We start from the raw sequence: 16,375 nt of genomic DNA on the forward strand, positions 1-16,375 counted from the left end.
AGCAGAAACTAAGCCATATGTGTGTGTGTGTATAAAATCTCTGAACTCAGCTGCTTTCTGACTCCATTTCAAAACAGCTCTGCTTTTTCCAAGCCGGATGTTGAGAACTTCTTACCCTGAAATGTTTTTGATCCATTTTTAGATATATTAGCTGAAGAGGATCCTGCACCTTGTGCATTCTCAGGGAGTGGACGTCAGTGTCCCATGAATGGCACTGAATGTAAGGGTGGCTGGCCTGGACCAAATGGAGGCATAACCAACTTTGATAATTTTGGCTATGCAATGTTAACTGTGTTCCAGTGTATAACAATGGAAGGATGGACTGATGTGCTATATTGGGTAAGTCACCAGTGATACTTCTTGTGCGTAAAGGAAAATAACCTTGCTTTGAAGCATCCTCTTATACTCTTCTTCCTGTCACTGGATTTTCTTTTCAGGTTAAATGCGTGCTCTGTACATTTAACTTTATGCAAGTTCCACTTTTGCAAGTCAAATTTTGTGTTTCCATGCTTTCGAATGTTACATTAAAAAACCTGCTTTTGTGAAGGTACTTTATGTTTTTTTTTAAAGCTGACATTTAGCATTTTTTCCCCAGTTGCTTCATTTACTTTCAGTTTCGCTTCGGCATGCTTTGAAATAAATTTATATTATTTTAAGTTTATAAATCATTTTGCAAGCATGCTGCCTATGAAGTATAATCAAAACTGGTGATTAAATTGATTCAGATTCCTTATAAGAGGGCAATGAATCATGTCCCAGGTTTCTAGAGCTACTAGCTATTGATGTAGTGCCCACTGCTGGGAAGATGTTGCATAAGGAGTGCTAGTTAACCATTTAAATTATGCCTGTAGACTTTCAGTTGCAGGTGCTATATTTTCATGTGGCTACACATGAGTATTCATATAGAGCATACCAATGCTACTAAGGTAATAGTAAATCCATGGCAAAATGTTAAATGAAATGTTAGCAGCACAATTATATGCATATTTATGCAGAAGTACCGTATTTTCCGCCCTATAGGACGCACCGTCCCATAAGGCGCACCTAGTTTTTCGGGGGGGAAATAAAGGGAAAAAAATTATTTCCCCCCCAGGTGCGGGGCTGGGGCGGGGGAATCCCGAGCTTCCCCCAACTGCAGCCCCCAGAACAGGCAACTCTCCGCAAGCCGTGGGAGCCTGGCGCCGGGCTCCCGCGCCTTGCGGAGAGCTGTGCGAAGTCTGGGCGCGCTGAGCTCAGCGCACCCAGCCTTCGGCATGCAGGCAACTCTCCGCAAGCCGCGGGAGCCCAGCGCAGGGCTCCCGCACCTTGCAGAGAGCTGCGCGAAGCTTGGAGAGCGAGAGGGGTCGGTGCGCACCGACCCCTCTCACTCTCCAGGCTTCATCGAAAGCCTGCATTCGCCCCATAGGACGCACACACATTTCCCCTTCATTTTTGGAGGGGAAAAAGTGTGTCCTATGCGGTGAAAAATACGGTATATCCCACTGTGCAGTAGGGCTTACTCTTTTGTTAAATCGTTTAGGATTTCAGCCTAAATCAAAGAATTCTGATTAGTTGTTCCATTTGTTTGTAGAATATGTATTCAACCCAAAGTCCAAGGATGATTATAAGAAATAAAAATAAAAATAAAAATAAAATCCCTCTTAATATCCAACATGATATCCAAGAATAGCTCAGTCAGGGAAGCCACTGAGCAAGCAGGCTGGGTAGTACAGTGATAGCAACCATTATTTTTCTTCAATTATGGCCTGAACCTCATAATCTGAACCTAGGACAAAGTGGTTTTCTGGTGAGCAAAATCATACTTTTATTAACCACAGCTACTATCACCCCTCTAGTCTTGTTTGGTGCTGCAGAGCATGAGAGTTAATTGTAAACCAACCTGCCCTTCACCAACAGCACCAACACACCAGAGGGCACAGTAGTTAGTCTACCATGAATCTGTAGAATGGGATGGCCTGCAGGTGTCTGAGTCCCTTATTTCTCCGATAAAGTCTCTTCCCTACACCGTTCTTTCCCCTATCCGCAACCACCACAGCCACCCCTTCTACTGGTCTTGTTTTCTGACCAAGGCATCTCCGGACACTCAAGCTCTTCTAGAATACTTTTCAAACAGGTGGAGGTAAACTCTAAACAGTAATGCAACCAACAAACAAAATGTGTTACTTTGCATTGCCACGTTAAAAGAAGGCACTCGTGTGCATAGGGTGACAGAGGAAACATGGGTAGATGTCAACCTCAGAAATGGCATCCAAGGTCATTTCCAATGTTTACGTATCACTTCACAGTATGGCTTAGACTACTTTTGGGGAAATTGTCAGAGCTCTGAAAGTAATGGACGTATTTAGACATATTGTACACCAAATTGAAGGTAAGGAGCTTGGTTACCAAACATATAATAATCTTGGAACTCTGTTTTTGATGGGTGAATTGCTATTAAGGCTCAAACAACAAAACAAAAGAAAAGAAAAGAAAAGAAAAGAAAACAAAACAAAACATAAAAACCCTAGGAACTATGGCAAAAACATGGATTTAGACTGCAGTACTGTTTGAATCCCTTATAGCTGTACCAAACCTATTACATACTGTTATCCAACTCATTTCCTATAGCTTAATGCATGGAATGTCCAAATTGGATTGATGCTGAAAGCAATTTATCTGTTAAAGTTCCAGTGCTGTTATGTATTTGGCAGCTCAGCTGTTTACCGTCTTTTTGGTATATAGTAGTGTGGGGAACCTCAGGTCTGGAGGGCAAGTGTAACCTTCCAGCTTTGGGAACTCTTCCCTAGGCATTGTCCTCTCCTCAATGGCCACACACAACTCCTTCCAACCCTGCCCTATATCCTCCTCAAGTACTATGCCTTGCTGTAACTGTTCTTGAACTCTAATAACTCCTCTTGCTTTTCTGTGTGGAGGATATAAAGTTGTGTGTTCATGGGATTGTAGAACCCTTTGACTTTATGTGTGGCTGGGATGCAGGCTTCTGTATGAAGGTTGGAGCCACATCCATTGCTCTTGCCATTTTCGCCTCTGGTCCCTCCACTGGCACGCAATCCTGGATGGTTCCCCTCAAGCGAATGCCTCCCTTGGGCTACCAAAGGTTCTTTGTTTCTCTCCTATGTCTGTGTCCAAATTGACCCATTGTTTTCAGCCATGCAATGTTTTTCCTGAAAGTAGTATAAGCCATGATGTGACCTTGAAAATTATTATGGCTGTATCTGAGGGTGTCATCTACCCAAATCCGCTTCGTCTCCCTAGGTACAATTGATTTGGTATGGGTACCTGCTTTTAGCATGCCAGTGATGATACAACAACCACATTCTGTTTGACCTACTATAATATATGCATTATTTGGTAATGAGTGTTTGTGATTCAGTTCATAACAACTGGCTTAATAAGATACATATTCAGTGAATTATTCTGGAGCAAAGTATTGATTAACTTATAATGTCAATATGTTTCAGTATGTTTATTTTATTTCTGCTTTCTTATGGTTGGAACTAGTTTAGCAGATTGATGTCAAGTGTTTGGAGGAGATGCATTGTCCTCATATGCTGAACTATTTCATTTAAAATATAGCTGTACAGCATGTACATGCACAATGACAGCTGGCAACTGTCATTAAAGGTAGAAAGTGCTGTGATACATGGAGGATTGTTTCTGTGACCAAAGGCAGTCTCCCACTGAAGGTGACAGAAGAACAGCCCTAATGCTAAGTGTTTATGCAACCCACAGGGATTTAATTAAGTAATACCATTATTCCCCATGTGGCATTAACTTCTAAAGTAGCTTCTGCCACCCATGGAAACAGAAAATAACTACTCCCTGTGTTTACATATTCAGCAACAAAAACAATTGGCACTGATGCTATTCTTGTCTGCTGCTGCCAATTAGTTATAAACGAGTGAAATACCTGCTATTAAGACACAGGGGCTCTGTAGGTGTGGCGAGAGGGCCTTTATGTTACAGGGAATCTTGGAAGGAAAGGGGTATTTCTGCATGCTCTGTACTCAGAAGTACATTGCAACACTTCACTTCAGCATTGGTGGAAGCTAGGCCATCCAGTTCCAGGTCCTGTTGCCCTTAAGTGTATAATTGCTTTTTCCCTTTCCCCTTGTTTTGGTCATTGCAATAACTAGACAGTCATTTACCTATATGCGAGAAAGTGAAGGGGATGGGGTCTAAACTCACATTTTGTCCCTGGGGCCCTAAGACTTGAGTTGAGTGGTTTATTTTACCCCACCCCCAATTGCAACCCATTTCCTTTGTTTCATAGACCTCAGTGGAGCCAATGAAAATTATGGCTGCCCTTTCAGATACAATATATAACACAGAGATAAGGAGCTAGAACAGTAGGTGAAACCAGGTTATGCTCAGCAGAACTTAACTTTATAATAACAGAACAATTAACACATCTGAAGTTAAATAGTTACTCTGGTTATTGCTCAGTTTTATTGCTTTGGTACAGGAAATACATTGCAGGGGTTCATGCTTCTGTGTTCTTTCTCACTCTGGTATGTCCTAACTAGCTCACGGGTCTAAATGTGTATGATCAGTACCCTCTGCTTCATGTGTTACTCACATGAAGGAGAACTTAGACAATTAAGGTTCAGTGGGGCCTTACCATTTACTCTGCCCCTGTGGTCACATAGTTGTTCCTGGTCCTGCCCCCATCCACCAGTGAGGCAGAGATGGGAAGTCCAAGCAGAAAGAATGAGTCTATGAGACAGAGAGACGGTTATAGATATCTTAGTAACATTCAGATATACAGGTGATTTCACCAGAGAAAAAATAATAAATTTTACCACTTAGTACTCAGAGAGCACTGAGACACAATTGAGCATTGAGTTTCAAATGAACAGTGTAGTATGCTGAGCCCTCTTGGAGAAAAATAATTTTAAACTACTTTACAAGAAAATACCTGTCCTGGCAGAATGGACCATCGTTTGCTCTGACACAACTCCTTGTATCTTAGGCTTCTCTGACACCTAACAGTGTCAGAGCAGCATGGGACTACTATCCTGTAAGAAATCACCCTGCATATTCCCAAAATAAGTACTGATTCAGAAAACCAACAACTATGCCTGGCTTCAGATGCCCAGCTTTCTCTCTGCAAGAGGGCTTCATTCAAAATGGTCCAGGTGTTCTGTGGCCAATCTGCTTTCAGAAGTCTTCAAGTGTGTGATTACTAGGGTTGGTGTCACTGCCTGGCACTCCTTCCCGACTGGGCACTCTGGGCACTCTATCTTAAGTACCCATTTCCCATAGTGCGCCAGAGTGACACTATATCAGAGGCATTGTGGGAAATTAAAATGGCAGCTCAGGTCTCAGAGCACTGCTGCCTGTCACCACCAGTGCCAGTGGTGAATGTGACCCACTAGAGGGTGATTAATTGCAGAGGACCCAGTTGTGTTAGGTCCCAGTTCAGTGTTTGCATGAAACATATGTAATCCAGCATGATCTCCATTTGAGTGAATTATGCTTCACTCAGCTAAAATGTTATTCTCACTGTGCTTTTGATCAACAATCTGAAGAGAGGACTTTCAGCCTAGAAATTCAGAGCTTTGGGTGGCTTTTTACTGAGCACAGGACAAACAACTATTTCCTATTCATATGATTAAAAATAGTCCTGTAAGATGTATTCAAGTAAGTGAATATTAATCAACTTTAACAAAGAGTGGTCTATTAATTATAGCCACCATACAGTATTATCATTTACGTGCTGATCCTTTAACACCTAATGCATTAAGACTTGGGTTGGATCAGAAGATGAGTCATCATTGCTTATTCTAGCTGCTGCATCCTGTATCTCAGGTTGAGAGCCCTTAATAAGGTTTAATCATTGGCTAGCTGGCTGCAATAAATTGTGGGCTCCCGGAGTTCAATAGGTAACTGGGTAACCTGATCTGGGTATAACAGCCCATCATTATGCTTTTATGGCATATTTAAAAAACAATCTATCACTTAATTCCTTAAAGTTTCCTATAAATGACTTATAAAACTTAATGTAATATGTGTGTGGCAGTTAAAATAGCATATAAGCACAGCAGGTGCCATTATAACACTGAGGTCACATAATAGATTAGGAATATAAAAAGTCAATGTGATTGATTTGGCAATTGTCTGGATCCAAAATCTAGTGCTTGCACGATATCTGATTGATGTGCTTTTATTTGTGCATGATAGGCATTGTGTTTGCCAAGTTAGGAATGGTTTCTGCTTTCACTCTGCAAAATTGAAACTTCCCACAGATTTGCAATAAAGTGTATACTGAGGTACAACTAGATGTTGAAATGCTCCTTGATTTTTTTCTCTCCACCTCTTCCTAGAAATATGGAATATATGTGTGATGTGACATTTTTTCTATGGTGCAGTCCTGTTCCCAGCTGCATGTCGTGTTAACCCTGTAGTTTTATGCCAAGGGCAGCTTCCCTTCCAAACAGCAGCACAACAGGGAAATTTTTGTTAGAACTATGGCAGAGAAGAAAATTGCTTTAGAAAACCCTCCCTGTGTACCACAGACCCAGTCCTGATTCTGCCTTCCCTCCAGCTGTTATTAAAAGTGAAAAAAGCAAATACACAGTGTGTGGATATATCGCCCACGACCGGTATTAAGGGCAGACTGCGATGACAGCTTAACTCAGCGGTATATCGCTGGTGAAACCGCCTCCTGAGTCCCTCTGCTATGAGCACCCAGCACGCTGAGTGAAAAGCAAGCGGCAGCCAGACCCTGGAAGCAGAGGGTCTCAGAAGCGGTGCTGATTTCACCAGCGGTATACTGCTGAGTGAAACCGCTGTTGCTGTCTGCCCTCATACCGCTGCAGAGGGAGAAACAAGTTGCATCACCGGAGCGTGATACAGATTGTTCCTCCCTCTGCTTCAACAAGCCCTATGTCCCTCTGGCTTGAGCAATCTGGAGGGACATGGTGCTTGCTCAGGCAGTGGGGGAGAGGGAGAGTCTTCTCATCTCCTGGCTGAGGAGCGCAAACAAGACCCCCCCCCGGCCCTCTGGCACATGTACCCGCTGGTGGGATGTGGGGCTTGCTCAGCCAGGGGGCAAGAAGGCTCAAAGAAGCACTCCTGCCCCCAGCTGAGCCTGAGAAATAAGGTGGGTCCTGAAAATATACACCTCAAGTTTCAGAATTCTGGTTAAAGAGACATGTGTTCAGGATTCACTGAAAGCTGTATAATGAAGGTGCTAGATGCACCTCTGTGGAGAGGGAGTTACGTAACTTAGGAGTTGTCACAGAGAGTGCCCTTTCCCGGGGCGCCACAACACCCCATGCTTCTGAGGGTGGTGGAACAACCAAGATGGCCACTTCTGCTGAGCTTAGCACCTCAGATGATCTGCAGAGAAGGAGGTGGTCTTTCAGATATGGGGGCCTGATTTGTTTAGGGCTTTAAACACTAAAGTGAGCACCCTTTATTGGGCCCAGAAACGAACTGGAAACCAATGCTGTTGGAGGCAGGGATTAAGGAACACACAGTGTGACAGCATATTTTTTTTCATATTCCATGTTACCAGGAAGAGGGCCGAAAGAGACATGGAGTGGTGGTAGTGCTATGATTCTTGTAACATCTACTTCCTTGTTCACTTGACATATGCTGTGGACAAGAGGGAACTTGTGGTTTGGTTGTGTTGTGAAGCCCAAAGAGCATAGGGAAGAAGTCGGGCTGGTTTTGCTGGCTGGCAAGCTGTTAGATTTGAAAGGCATTGCCTTTTAAATCAGCTTGATATCTGAGCCTCTGAGATCTCAGAGCAGAGTCTTTGAAACCAGCAAGGTTTTCAGAAACTGCCTGTTATCCTCCAAAGAGTGTGGAGCTGACCAGAAGGCTTTGAAGTCTCTGTTCTAGGGTCAGCTGACCTACTGTGCAGATATCAAAGCTTGCTGGAACAGCTCGCACTCTTTCAGAAAACCCTGATTTCCAAGGCTATTCTTGATGCTGATAAAAATACCAGCAACTTAAATGCCAATTAAAATGTTACGAAACCAAGTGAGAAAGGTATAATTTCTACCCATGCAAGAGCTGTAAAAGAGGCTGAGGTGCAAGGGTACTTAATCTGGCATTTAGTAAAATACTGATACAATTCCTAGGAAGCTAAGAGGCAGTCAGAAATGTTCGTTGGTTGTCCTCTGTCTGAAGCAATTGCTCTCAAATACAAATGTCTTTATAGTGTTGGAAATGAACTTTTAAAATCCAGTTTACAAATAATGCACAAAATAAAAAGAAGAATATTAGTTGACTAAAGGGTGGCAAACAGTTCTGTGACTGAAGCACTTTCTTCTAGACCTGGGACTATAAATGGAATTGGAATGGCAAATATATCCTTTCTGCCTTAAGTCCTTTAACATCAGAATGTGGATTATGACTCTCTGCACATTTACCATGAATATGAAAAACTGACCTTTTTACTAGTTTTAAAAAAAATCAAAGATGGGCACAGACAGACACAAACCCCCCCCCCCCCCCGTTTTCAAAACAGTTATTAATAATTATGAAGATTTCTTATGGCAGTGCAGTAGGTTTCTAGACACTTAATAAAAATACAGAGAATAGCTGTCATTTATAGTGAAACATACAACTTGTAAAATATTGACAAAATTTTGCTGGAATGGAGGAGAGGTGTGTCAGCTGTGGTGTTATGAGCAGCAGGGAGACAAGCAATAGGTGGAGCCAGAGCTAGTAACTGGCAGAGCCAAGTAATTATATTATTGATCCTCTTTTCCTACTGAGTTCTACAAGGGTGACACTACGTATAAGGAGAAGGAATCTGATAGCCCCGTTGAGTTGGAAGTTAGAAGGCAGGTGCAAAACTGAGGTTGGTAATGAGCCCCCATTGGTTATAAGCAGGCACCCCCAAACTCGGCCCTCCAGATATTTTGGGACTACAGCTCCCATCATCCCTAGCTAACAGGACTAGTGGTCAGGCTTCCAACCTATATAAAAACATAATTAAACATTACACATTAAAAGACTTCCCTATACAGTACATCTGTTCTTGCGTTTTCTCCAGCCCCCCAGAGCAGCTTTGAGAAGGATACTGTGTATGCACAGGGAAGGTGTGAGAGAGAGAAGTTCCGTTGCACAAGCAGAAATCCTTGCGCTAACAGAACAAGTGCGTTGGATATCACCCATTTGCTTTATATTTTTGTGTCTGGGTTTCAGCTTCTAAAGTCCTGGATTTTTATGCGTAGAAAACCGAAAGCTGAACAATTAAATAAGATTTTGAAACTTTAAACTTAATTCAGATTTATATATCAAACCCGAGCCTCTTTGCCATAGTAACCCAACCCTGTGCTTTACTGTACCCTTTACTGCCTTGCTTGAGCCACAGTTGAGCCAAAGTCTCTCTTTGTTATCATTTAGTAGCTTCTTTCTACATATTGCCTCCTATGTCTTCTAAATGGGATTTAAAACCTTGGCTGTATAGTTATGCTGAGTTCTAACTCTCTTGCTTTACAGTATTTTTTATTATGCTTTTGGAGTGGTGATGATACATGGGTCATATTTTGCTTTTCTTCCCCTGATGATTGTGAGCAAGGGGGTGCATTTCTGTCACTTATCTGTGTTTCTTCCTCACCAACTGTTCACTATTACAAAATTAAATTAAACTGTTTCTATAAGATCATCTTGTTTCTTACAGATGAATGATGCTATGGGATTTGAATTGCCATGGGTGTATTTTGTCAGTCTCGTCATCTTTGGGTCTTTTTTCGTTCTAAATCTTGTTCTTGGTGTATTGAGCGGGTAAGCATACACCTTTTTCGTCCTAGAAGCAGAGTCCTGTATTCGGTTGCCATGAACACATAGGTATATTATGAGAAGATCACAATAATTGGGGATAAGATTTTAAAAATGAAACACTGGGATTTTTCCGTTTTAGAACAGCATGTATCCTTCAGAGGCCATGCAGCGTACAATAGCAAGGGCAATTTCCTGAAAAAATAATAGGCAGATGTAAAAACGTAAAGAGATCATAATAGACTTGTGCTTAGTAATTAATTAACCACTACCTTAAATTCCAATAATTTCCCCCCCCCCAACCATTAAACAAATTATCAACCCCCGTAGGGCATAGGTTCTGAAATGTGCATATTGCTATGGTTAAATGTAATCTAGATATTTTAAAGCTCCTAAATGATCTTCTACACATTTTCTTCATCCCAAAAGTAGCTTAGAAGTCTTTTTATAGTACTGCCAATATTGGGCATCATGGTGAACTGCAGTGTAAGTAAGGGATGGAGCTGTGAGAGGGATACTGCTGGTACACTGAATACCTATGTGATCTGTCAATTGCAGGAGGACTCTGCTGTGTAGTGAATAGCTGAATCATAACATGTTTCCTTACATTTTACAGGTAAATGATGCAATAGGATGTGAATGGCCATGGATCTATTTTGTTAGTCTTATCATTCTTGGCTCATTTTTCGTACTTAACCTGGTTCTTGGTGTACTTAGTGGGTAAGCAGTTAGATTAACCTTGTATATTCCACCGCAGTGTGTGAAATGGCCTATGCGTTTGCACAAGCTTCACAGTGATGGCTTTTCTGCATGTCATTTTACCAGTGTTTGCTTTTCTGAATGTCTGAACTTTTGTGTTTCTGCCTGTCTATGACACCCTGTGTTTGCAGTGGTTCCCAACACCCCCCATCACTGAAGAGTAACTAAATGAAGTACTAACTTCCTTAAAGACATCATTTCGCACACAATGAGCGAAAGATGACACCTGTGTAAGCATATATATTTTAAAATATTGATAAAGGCCGTTGTCCATTTCTGAAAGCCTAGTTTCAGCATTTGAAAAGCTTATCTAAACAAACATACAATATCTTTTGTGTAACTACCAGCAGGATATGCCTGTTAGCAGGTGCTTCACATTTTCTGCTTCTATTGACATTGGTTGTATGTTTTTTACAAATCCTTTGATGTCTCCTGTATATTGGTGGAGATGTCTTACCTAAAGCTATTGAATATCCAGGACATTGTGCATGCAGCTGGCTCTCATCATTGGCTGTGAAGGTCACAAGTAGGCAAACATCGCTATAGCTTTCAATAGGAAAAGCTTGTCAAACTATCGCCATATGTTTTTGAAGCTCCTTACCTGTATTGTAAGAAGAGCATGGCAGGATGGCACCAGTTATGGTGTCTGCATAAAGGGAGATGTAACTAAGTGGGCACAGTATAGCCCATAGCACTTCTCCTATTTCAGCTTCAGTTCTCCAAGCCACCATGGGCAACAACATTGACAGAAGAATAGGTCTGTCTGACTGTCTGAAAATGATTAATACCCAAACAGATAGCCACAGTCCAAACTTCTGGCATTAAACAGAATGTGATTACTTGGCAAATAGTAAGCAAATAAGCTTGTGGCATACAGATGTAGGGCTAGTCTGACATCACTGTCTGCATCCATAACGTATAATGCAGGCTTTCAAATCAGAACCTGAAATTCAAGTTGTGTTGTTTAATAATTTTATTCACTCTTGTCAGTAGTTCTTCAGGTGCAAGGGAGCTTGTTCATGCATTCTGCCTTGGGTAAGCCCTTTTTTGGGCATTTGGGACTTAAACAGGAGGTCTTTCCTCCAAGTTCTTTGCACATGCTGGCTCTACTTCAGGTTTTTCCAAATTGAGCAGGAAGGTCTGAAGGGAAAATGGAAGTGTGTTCATCAAGAGGTGCTTAGAATCTTCCTTCGGACCAGGCTTCCTCAAACTCGGCCCTCCAGATGTTTTGAGACTACAATTCCCACCATCCCTGACCACTGGTCCTGTTAGCTAGGGATCATAGGAGTTGTAGGCCAAAAACATCTGGAGGGCTGAGTTTGAGGAAGCCTGCTTCAGACCATCTGAAGTGGGACCAGCACACACGGGAATATTGGAGGTGAGGCTTACATGCACAATCCTGTCCCTTTCCTCGTTGAGCCCACAAGCATTCTCCCCAAACACATGAAGAGGGCTTTATTCGAACTGGAAGATACAGCAATAGGCAGTAAGTTAGAGTTCATAGTCATCTATGTTCCAGCAATTATCAGAAATTTTATTGTTTCACGCACTTAAAACTGGGCAGTATTTTCCTAAACTGTGTTTACCTCATTAACTGTATTAATCTGTGCAATGCAGCTTACACAATGGGTACACACATATTTTCCACAGACGAATAAGAAAATGTAGACAACAGAATGTTTTTGCAGTCCTATGCAGGGTGTAGCTAACTCAATGGCAAATAATCTTTTCAGCTGAGTACTGTAGTAGAAATATAGATGTAACAAGGCTAGCAAGTCTTCTGGTGTCACCCGTCCTCCTATTGTGTGCGCAGATGATTTATGATTGAATGACAATGTTACAGCAAAAATGTTTTTAAGAAGATACTGAAAAGTGCCCTCCTTTGTTTATATATTTGATTATATATTTTTAATATAAAATATATATTTTACTGTGAGCTTAGAAATTTTGAATAAAGACAGAATCTCTATTTTGAATAAAGACAGAATCTCTATTTTGAATAAAGACAGAATCTCTATTTACAAACAGAAATAAAGAAGAAGAAAAACCTGATTTGTTACACAGTAGCTGCCTTAAACAAAATCAGACCAGTGATCTACCTAAACCCTGTGCTGTTAGCCTGGCTAGTCTAGGGCTAAGTGTTTTCCAGACTTGCAGTAGTGAGGAATTGTGATCTTTTATCAATACTTCTCTCCTAGTGCAACAGTATATGCTTAAGCCTACAATGCTGTAGCCTGTTGCCTCAAAGTAAGCCCCATTTGGTTCAGTGGGACTTACTGTATATACGCAAGCCATCCCGAATATAAGCCGAGGCACCTAATTTTAGCACAAAAACTGGGAAAACTTATTGACTCAAGTATAAGCCGGTTCACCACACCACAAACCTGGTGGGGGCGGCAGTGGCAGAGGAAGAACAAGCAGCCCAAAAGGGCTGCTTTCGGGCTGCTTGTTCCTCCACCGCCGCTGACAGTGGCAAAGGTGGCGGCGGAGGAAGGAGCAGCCTGAAAGGACCCTCACTCGAGTATAAGCCGAGGGGGGCTTTTTCAGCATAAAAACTGTGCTGAACAAGTCTGCTTAAATACTTGAGTATATACGGTACTTTTTGAGAGAGATGTGTAGGATTGCGCAGTAAATGAGCCGTCACAATGGTTTCAACATATTAGTTAATTTCAGTGGGATTTAACTTACTGGATTTGTATTATCCTATGTAGCAGGTTAGGCTAAGGAATAGTGACTTACCTAGGGCTACTAGTGCGCTTCATGAATTTGAACCTATTTCAAGACCAACATTTCCAAGGCCACCATACTCTCCCATTCATAGAGCCGCTCACAGAACACAACCTAAGTCTGCAAATATGACTGCACTTCCCCAGTAATTCAGGTGAACTATATGCACTAGCTAACCATGCATAAGTCTCTGCATGTCCTAACTCACCTAAGAAGAGAACATGAGGCTTAACAAAATATTTTTTAAATGGTTGCAGAGGATATGGAGTAATGCAAGCTGTGACTCTTGTTAAAGGACATTTATTGGCTGTCCTGCTCTGAGCTGGTAGATACTATGCATTTTCCACAATAAAAAAAGTGAAGTTCTAGACAAAAATAATAGATATAATTAGAGGATAAATAGCCCCCCTGGAAACTTCTTGGGCAAACCCAGTTGAAATGAATGCAAACTGTGCTAATTGGTACCTATTTTGTGTTCTCCCTGTTCAGCTGGGCTTGGTCAGGAAAAGTTGGTTGTTGCCAAAACTGATACCATTTTGTTCTTAGTTTAGAAAATAAAAATATATATTGAGTAATTATGATAAATGTTCAAAATGTAGGACACCTAGTCAGAAGGTTGTATTTCACTGTTTTACCAGTCTGTTGGAATTAGAATAGTTCCAGTTTAAAGATAACAGTCCCCACCACACCTGTAATTTGCACCATAAAGTGAAATCTAACCTAGTGTGGGTGAGTGTACACTCCTGCAATGGGGCCTTGTTTTCCTTTTCTGACTCCTGCTGCCCTCAGCCACATTTTGTGTGTGAGAGAGACTGGAGGGTGGAGATTATAAATTGGAACTTGCATTATACAAGCAAAATTCCATTTCTCAGACATCATTGGATATCACCTATTAATTTTTGGACTGTAGGTGCCAGAAAGTAGAATATTGCCTTATTATTTTGCGTGAAGAATGCATAGAAGGCTTCAGGCAAACCAACCTAAGCTCTGAATACATAAAGGGCATCTCTCAAACTGATGAGAAAAATACTATCATTCTGCTAGCATAGATACAAGGATAAGGCTTTCTATATGCCTGTGGTAATAAGCATTATCCCCCCTGAAGTAATTAATGCAACAGATTATCTCCAAGGTAAATGATGCAAGAGCATTGTAAAATATGCCTCCTGCATCTCTGTATTAATTAGAAAAATATTGAAGTCACCCAAGTTTTGGACACAAAAGGTTTGGTTTTTTTTGTTTCTTTTTAAGGGAATGGCTTCTAGGAAAGAGCTCCCTGGGACATACATGTAGGTAGTCACATATGCTTTTATCCCTGCTCATAAAATCAGTCATATTGTCATATATAATGTGATTAATAAACACATATGTCTGCATAGATGCACATTTTTAAAACATAACCAGACTTCCACAAGGCAAAATGGTGATGATCATTTAAAAGGTAATAGCTCTCCTAAAATAATCCCTGTGCCTTAAAAACATGGCTGTATTTAGTTCTCTGGATTTTAGGAACTAAAATCTGGAATCTGTGCTGAAGATGTTTCCATATGATATGACTATTTTCTGTGTTGTTGATTTATGCTCAGCATTTTGAAAAGTGTCTAATGTTTTTGATCTTCGTATTTTGTGCATTGTGTTTGTGAACTGCATGACTGACGTGTTTATAGAATGATGTACATGTAGGTAAGATATAATTTGAGAGACCTTTTGTTTTACATCTAGCCTTCTTTAAAGGTGAGTATGTGAGAATGAAATGTTGAAATTGTTTTTAAAAGAATAATAATTAAAAAAAAACCCACAAGATTTTAAAGTGGAGGTCATTTTTTAATATAATTTTCATGTAATTTTAAGATAACATAGATTGCAAGAATAGGGAATGCCCTTAGTAAATATTATTTTAAATTAAGGAGTCTGTTGACAGCAAAGGATATATTCCAAGCATTTGAAGGGCAGAAATGTTAGATGGCTATCATTCATGTAATTCATTTTGTCAGCAGCCATGCATTTCTTTTCTCATTATCACATAGTGGTTCTAAGCACAATTTTAATGACTTGGAGAACTCTAGTTTTGGAGTAGACAAATTTGTTAGGATATTGTATGTATGGACCTAAGCCATTTGAAAGTAATGTTTTATTTCTGTTGAAGTCCCACCCACCCCACCCTGGTCATATTTGAGATGAGAATGTTGCTGAGTCAACTCAGATTTGTCTGTAGTTCCTTCCGTAGAATGCTTGATATTTTACCCATTCTGATTTCAATTTATTTCCACATTCTAGGTGCATTTAAGTTATAAAATTGAATCTGTCAACGAAACATTACTTTATGCCTGCAAGCCTCAGTATGAGGCACATTTATAGGGGCACATTCCAGACTTAGTCCTTTGAATAAAGATTGGTGCAAACGATAGCCATACACCTATGTATAACACTCCTATTTTTAGTGCTAGAATATTATTATTATTAGGACATTTCCCTCTCTATATTATTTATATAAAATTCAAACAACTGTGCAGGGTACTTTAGATTTCTAATCTCATTTATTCTAAAAAAAACATACCCTATGAGGCAGTGTTCCAAGTTTACAAAGTCAAGGCCACCCAGTAAGTCAACAGCTAGGATGGGATGTGAACATTCTTGCTCAAAATTTAACACTCAGCTGAGCATAAGGCACTGATGCAGCTATCACAAGGAAAGGAAAACCTCCTGGAGTGAGCTATGAATGTAAAACTGGGTCTCTTACTAAGCTCTGAGTGCACAGAGCCTTGTAGTATGCATATATTTTTGTTTATTCCTTTGGTAAATTGATTTATATTATTGGTTAAAAACCAAATGGCTAAACAGTTCTAATTAGCTGACACACTGCAAGACTGTAAAAACAGTTTAATTGCAAGAATCTAAACTGAAAGCTGCTTCAGAGAACTCTCTCTGGAGTGGAGAGGCATGTTTTCTTTTCTCCCTCTTATAATAATTGAAGCTTATACCACCAGTTAATTGATGTTCACTATCAAACAGACAGATAGCTGATAGCTTCAAAAAGGTGTGAGGAGATAACAAATTAATGGCTATTGTCATGATAACAAAATATTCAGCCTCCACATGCAAAAGTGACATACCTCTACTAGGGTGCAAGGAATAGGAATTGTCACTG

General features: G+C 40.6%; 1 protein-coding gene across 18 annotated transcripts in view; it reads left to right on the plus strand.

Annotated features, from left to right (window-relative positions):
* Positions 1-16,375, plus strand: part of CACNA1D (calcium voltage-gated channel subunit alpha1 D) — a 192,772-nt gene that overhangs the window by 75,976 nt on the left and 100,421 nt on the right. For 12 of the 18 annotated variants that reach the window (XM_081848791.1, XM_081848805.1, XM_081848803.1 and 9 more), the window contains exons 7-8: positions 143-339; positions 10,358-10,461. In XM_081848791.1, coding sequence (XP_081704917.1) covers positions 143-339; positions 10,358-10,461 — 301 coding nt within the window. Of the gene's footprint in view, positions 1-142; positions 340-9,643; positions 9,748-10,357; positions 10,462-16,375 lie in introns of those variants that run through there. The other 6 variants (XM_081848801.1, XM_081848804.1, XM_081848799.1 and 3 more) reach the window with 2 other exon arrangements.

Source organism: Podarcis erhardii (genome assembly GCF_964252035.2).
Source record: "Podarcis erhardii genome assembly, chromosome: 2".
In the NCBI taxonomy this organism is placed as follows: Eukaryota; Metazoa; Chordata; class Lepidosauria; order Squamata; family Lacertidae; genus Podarcis; species Podarcis erhardii.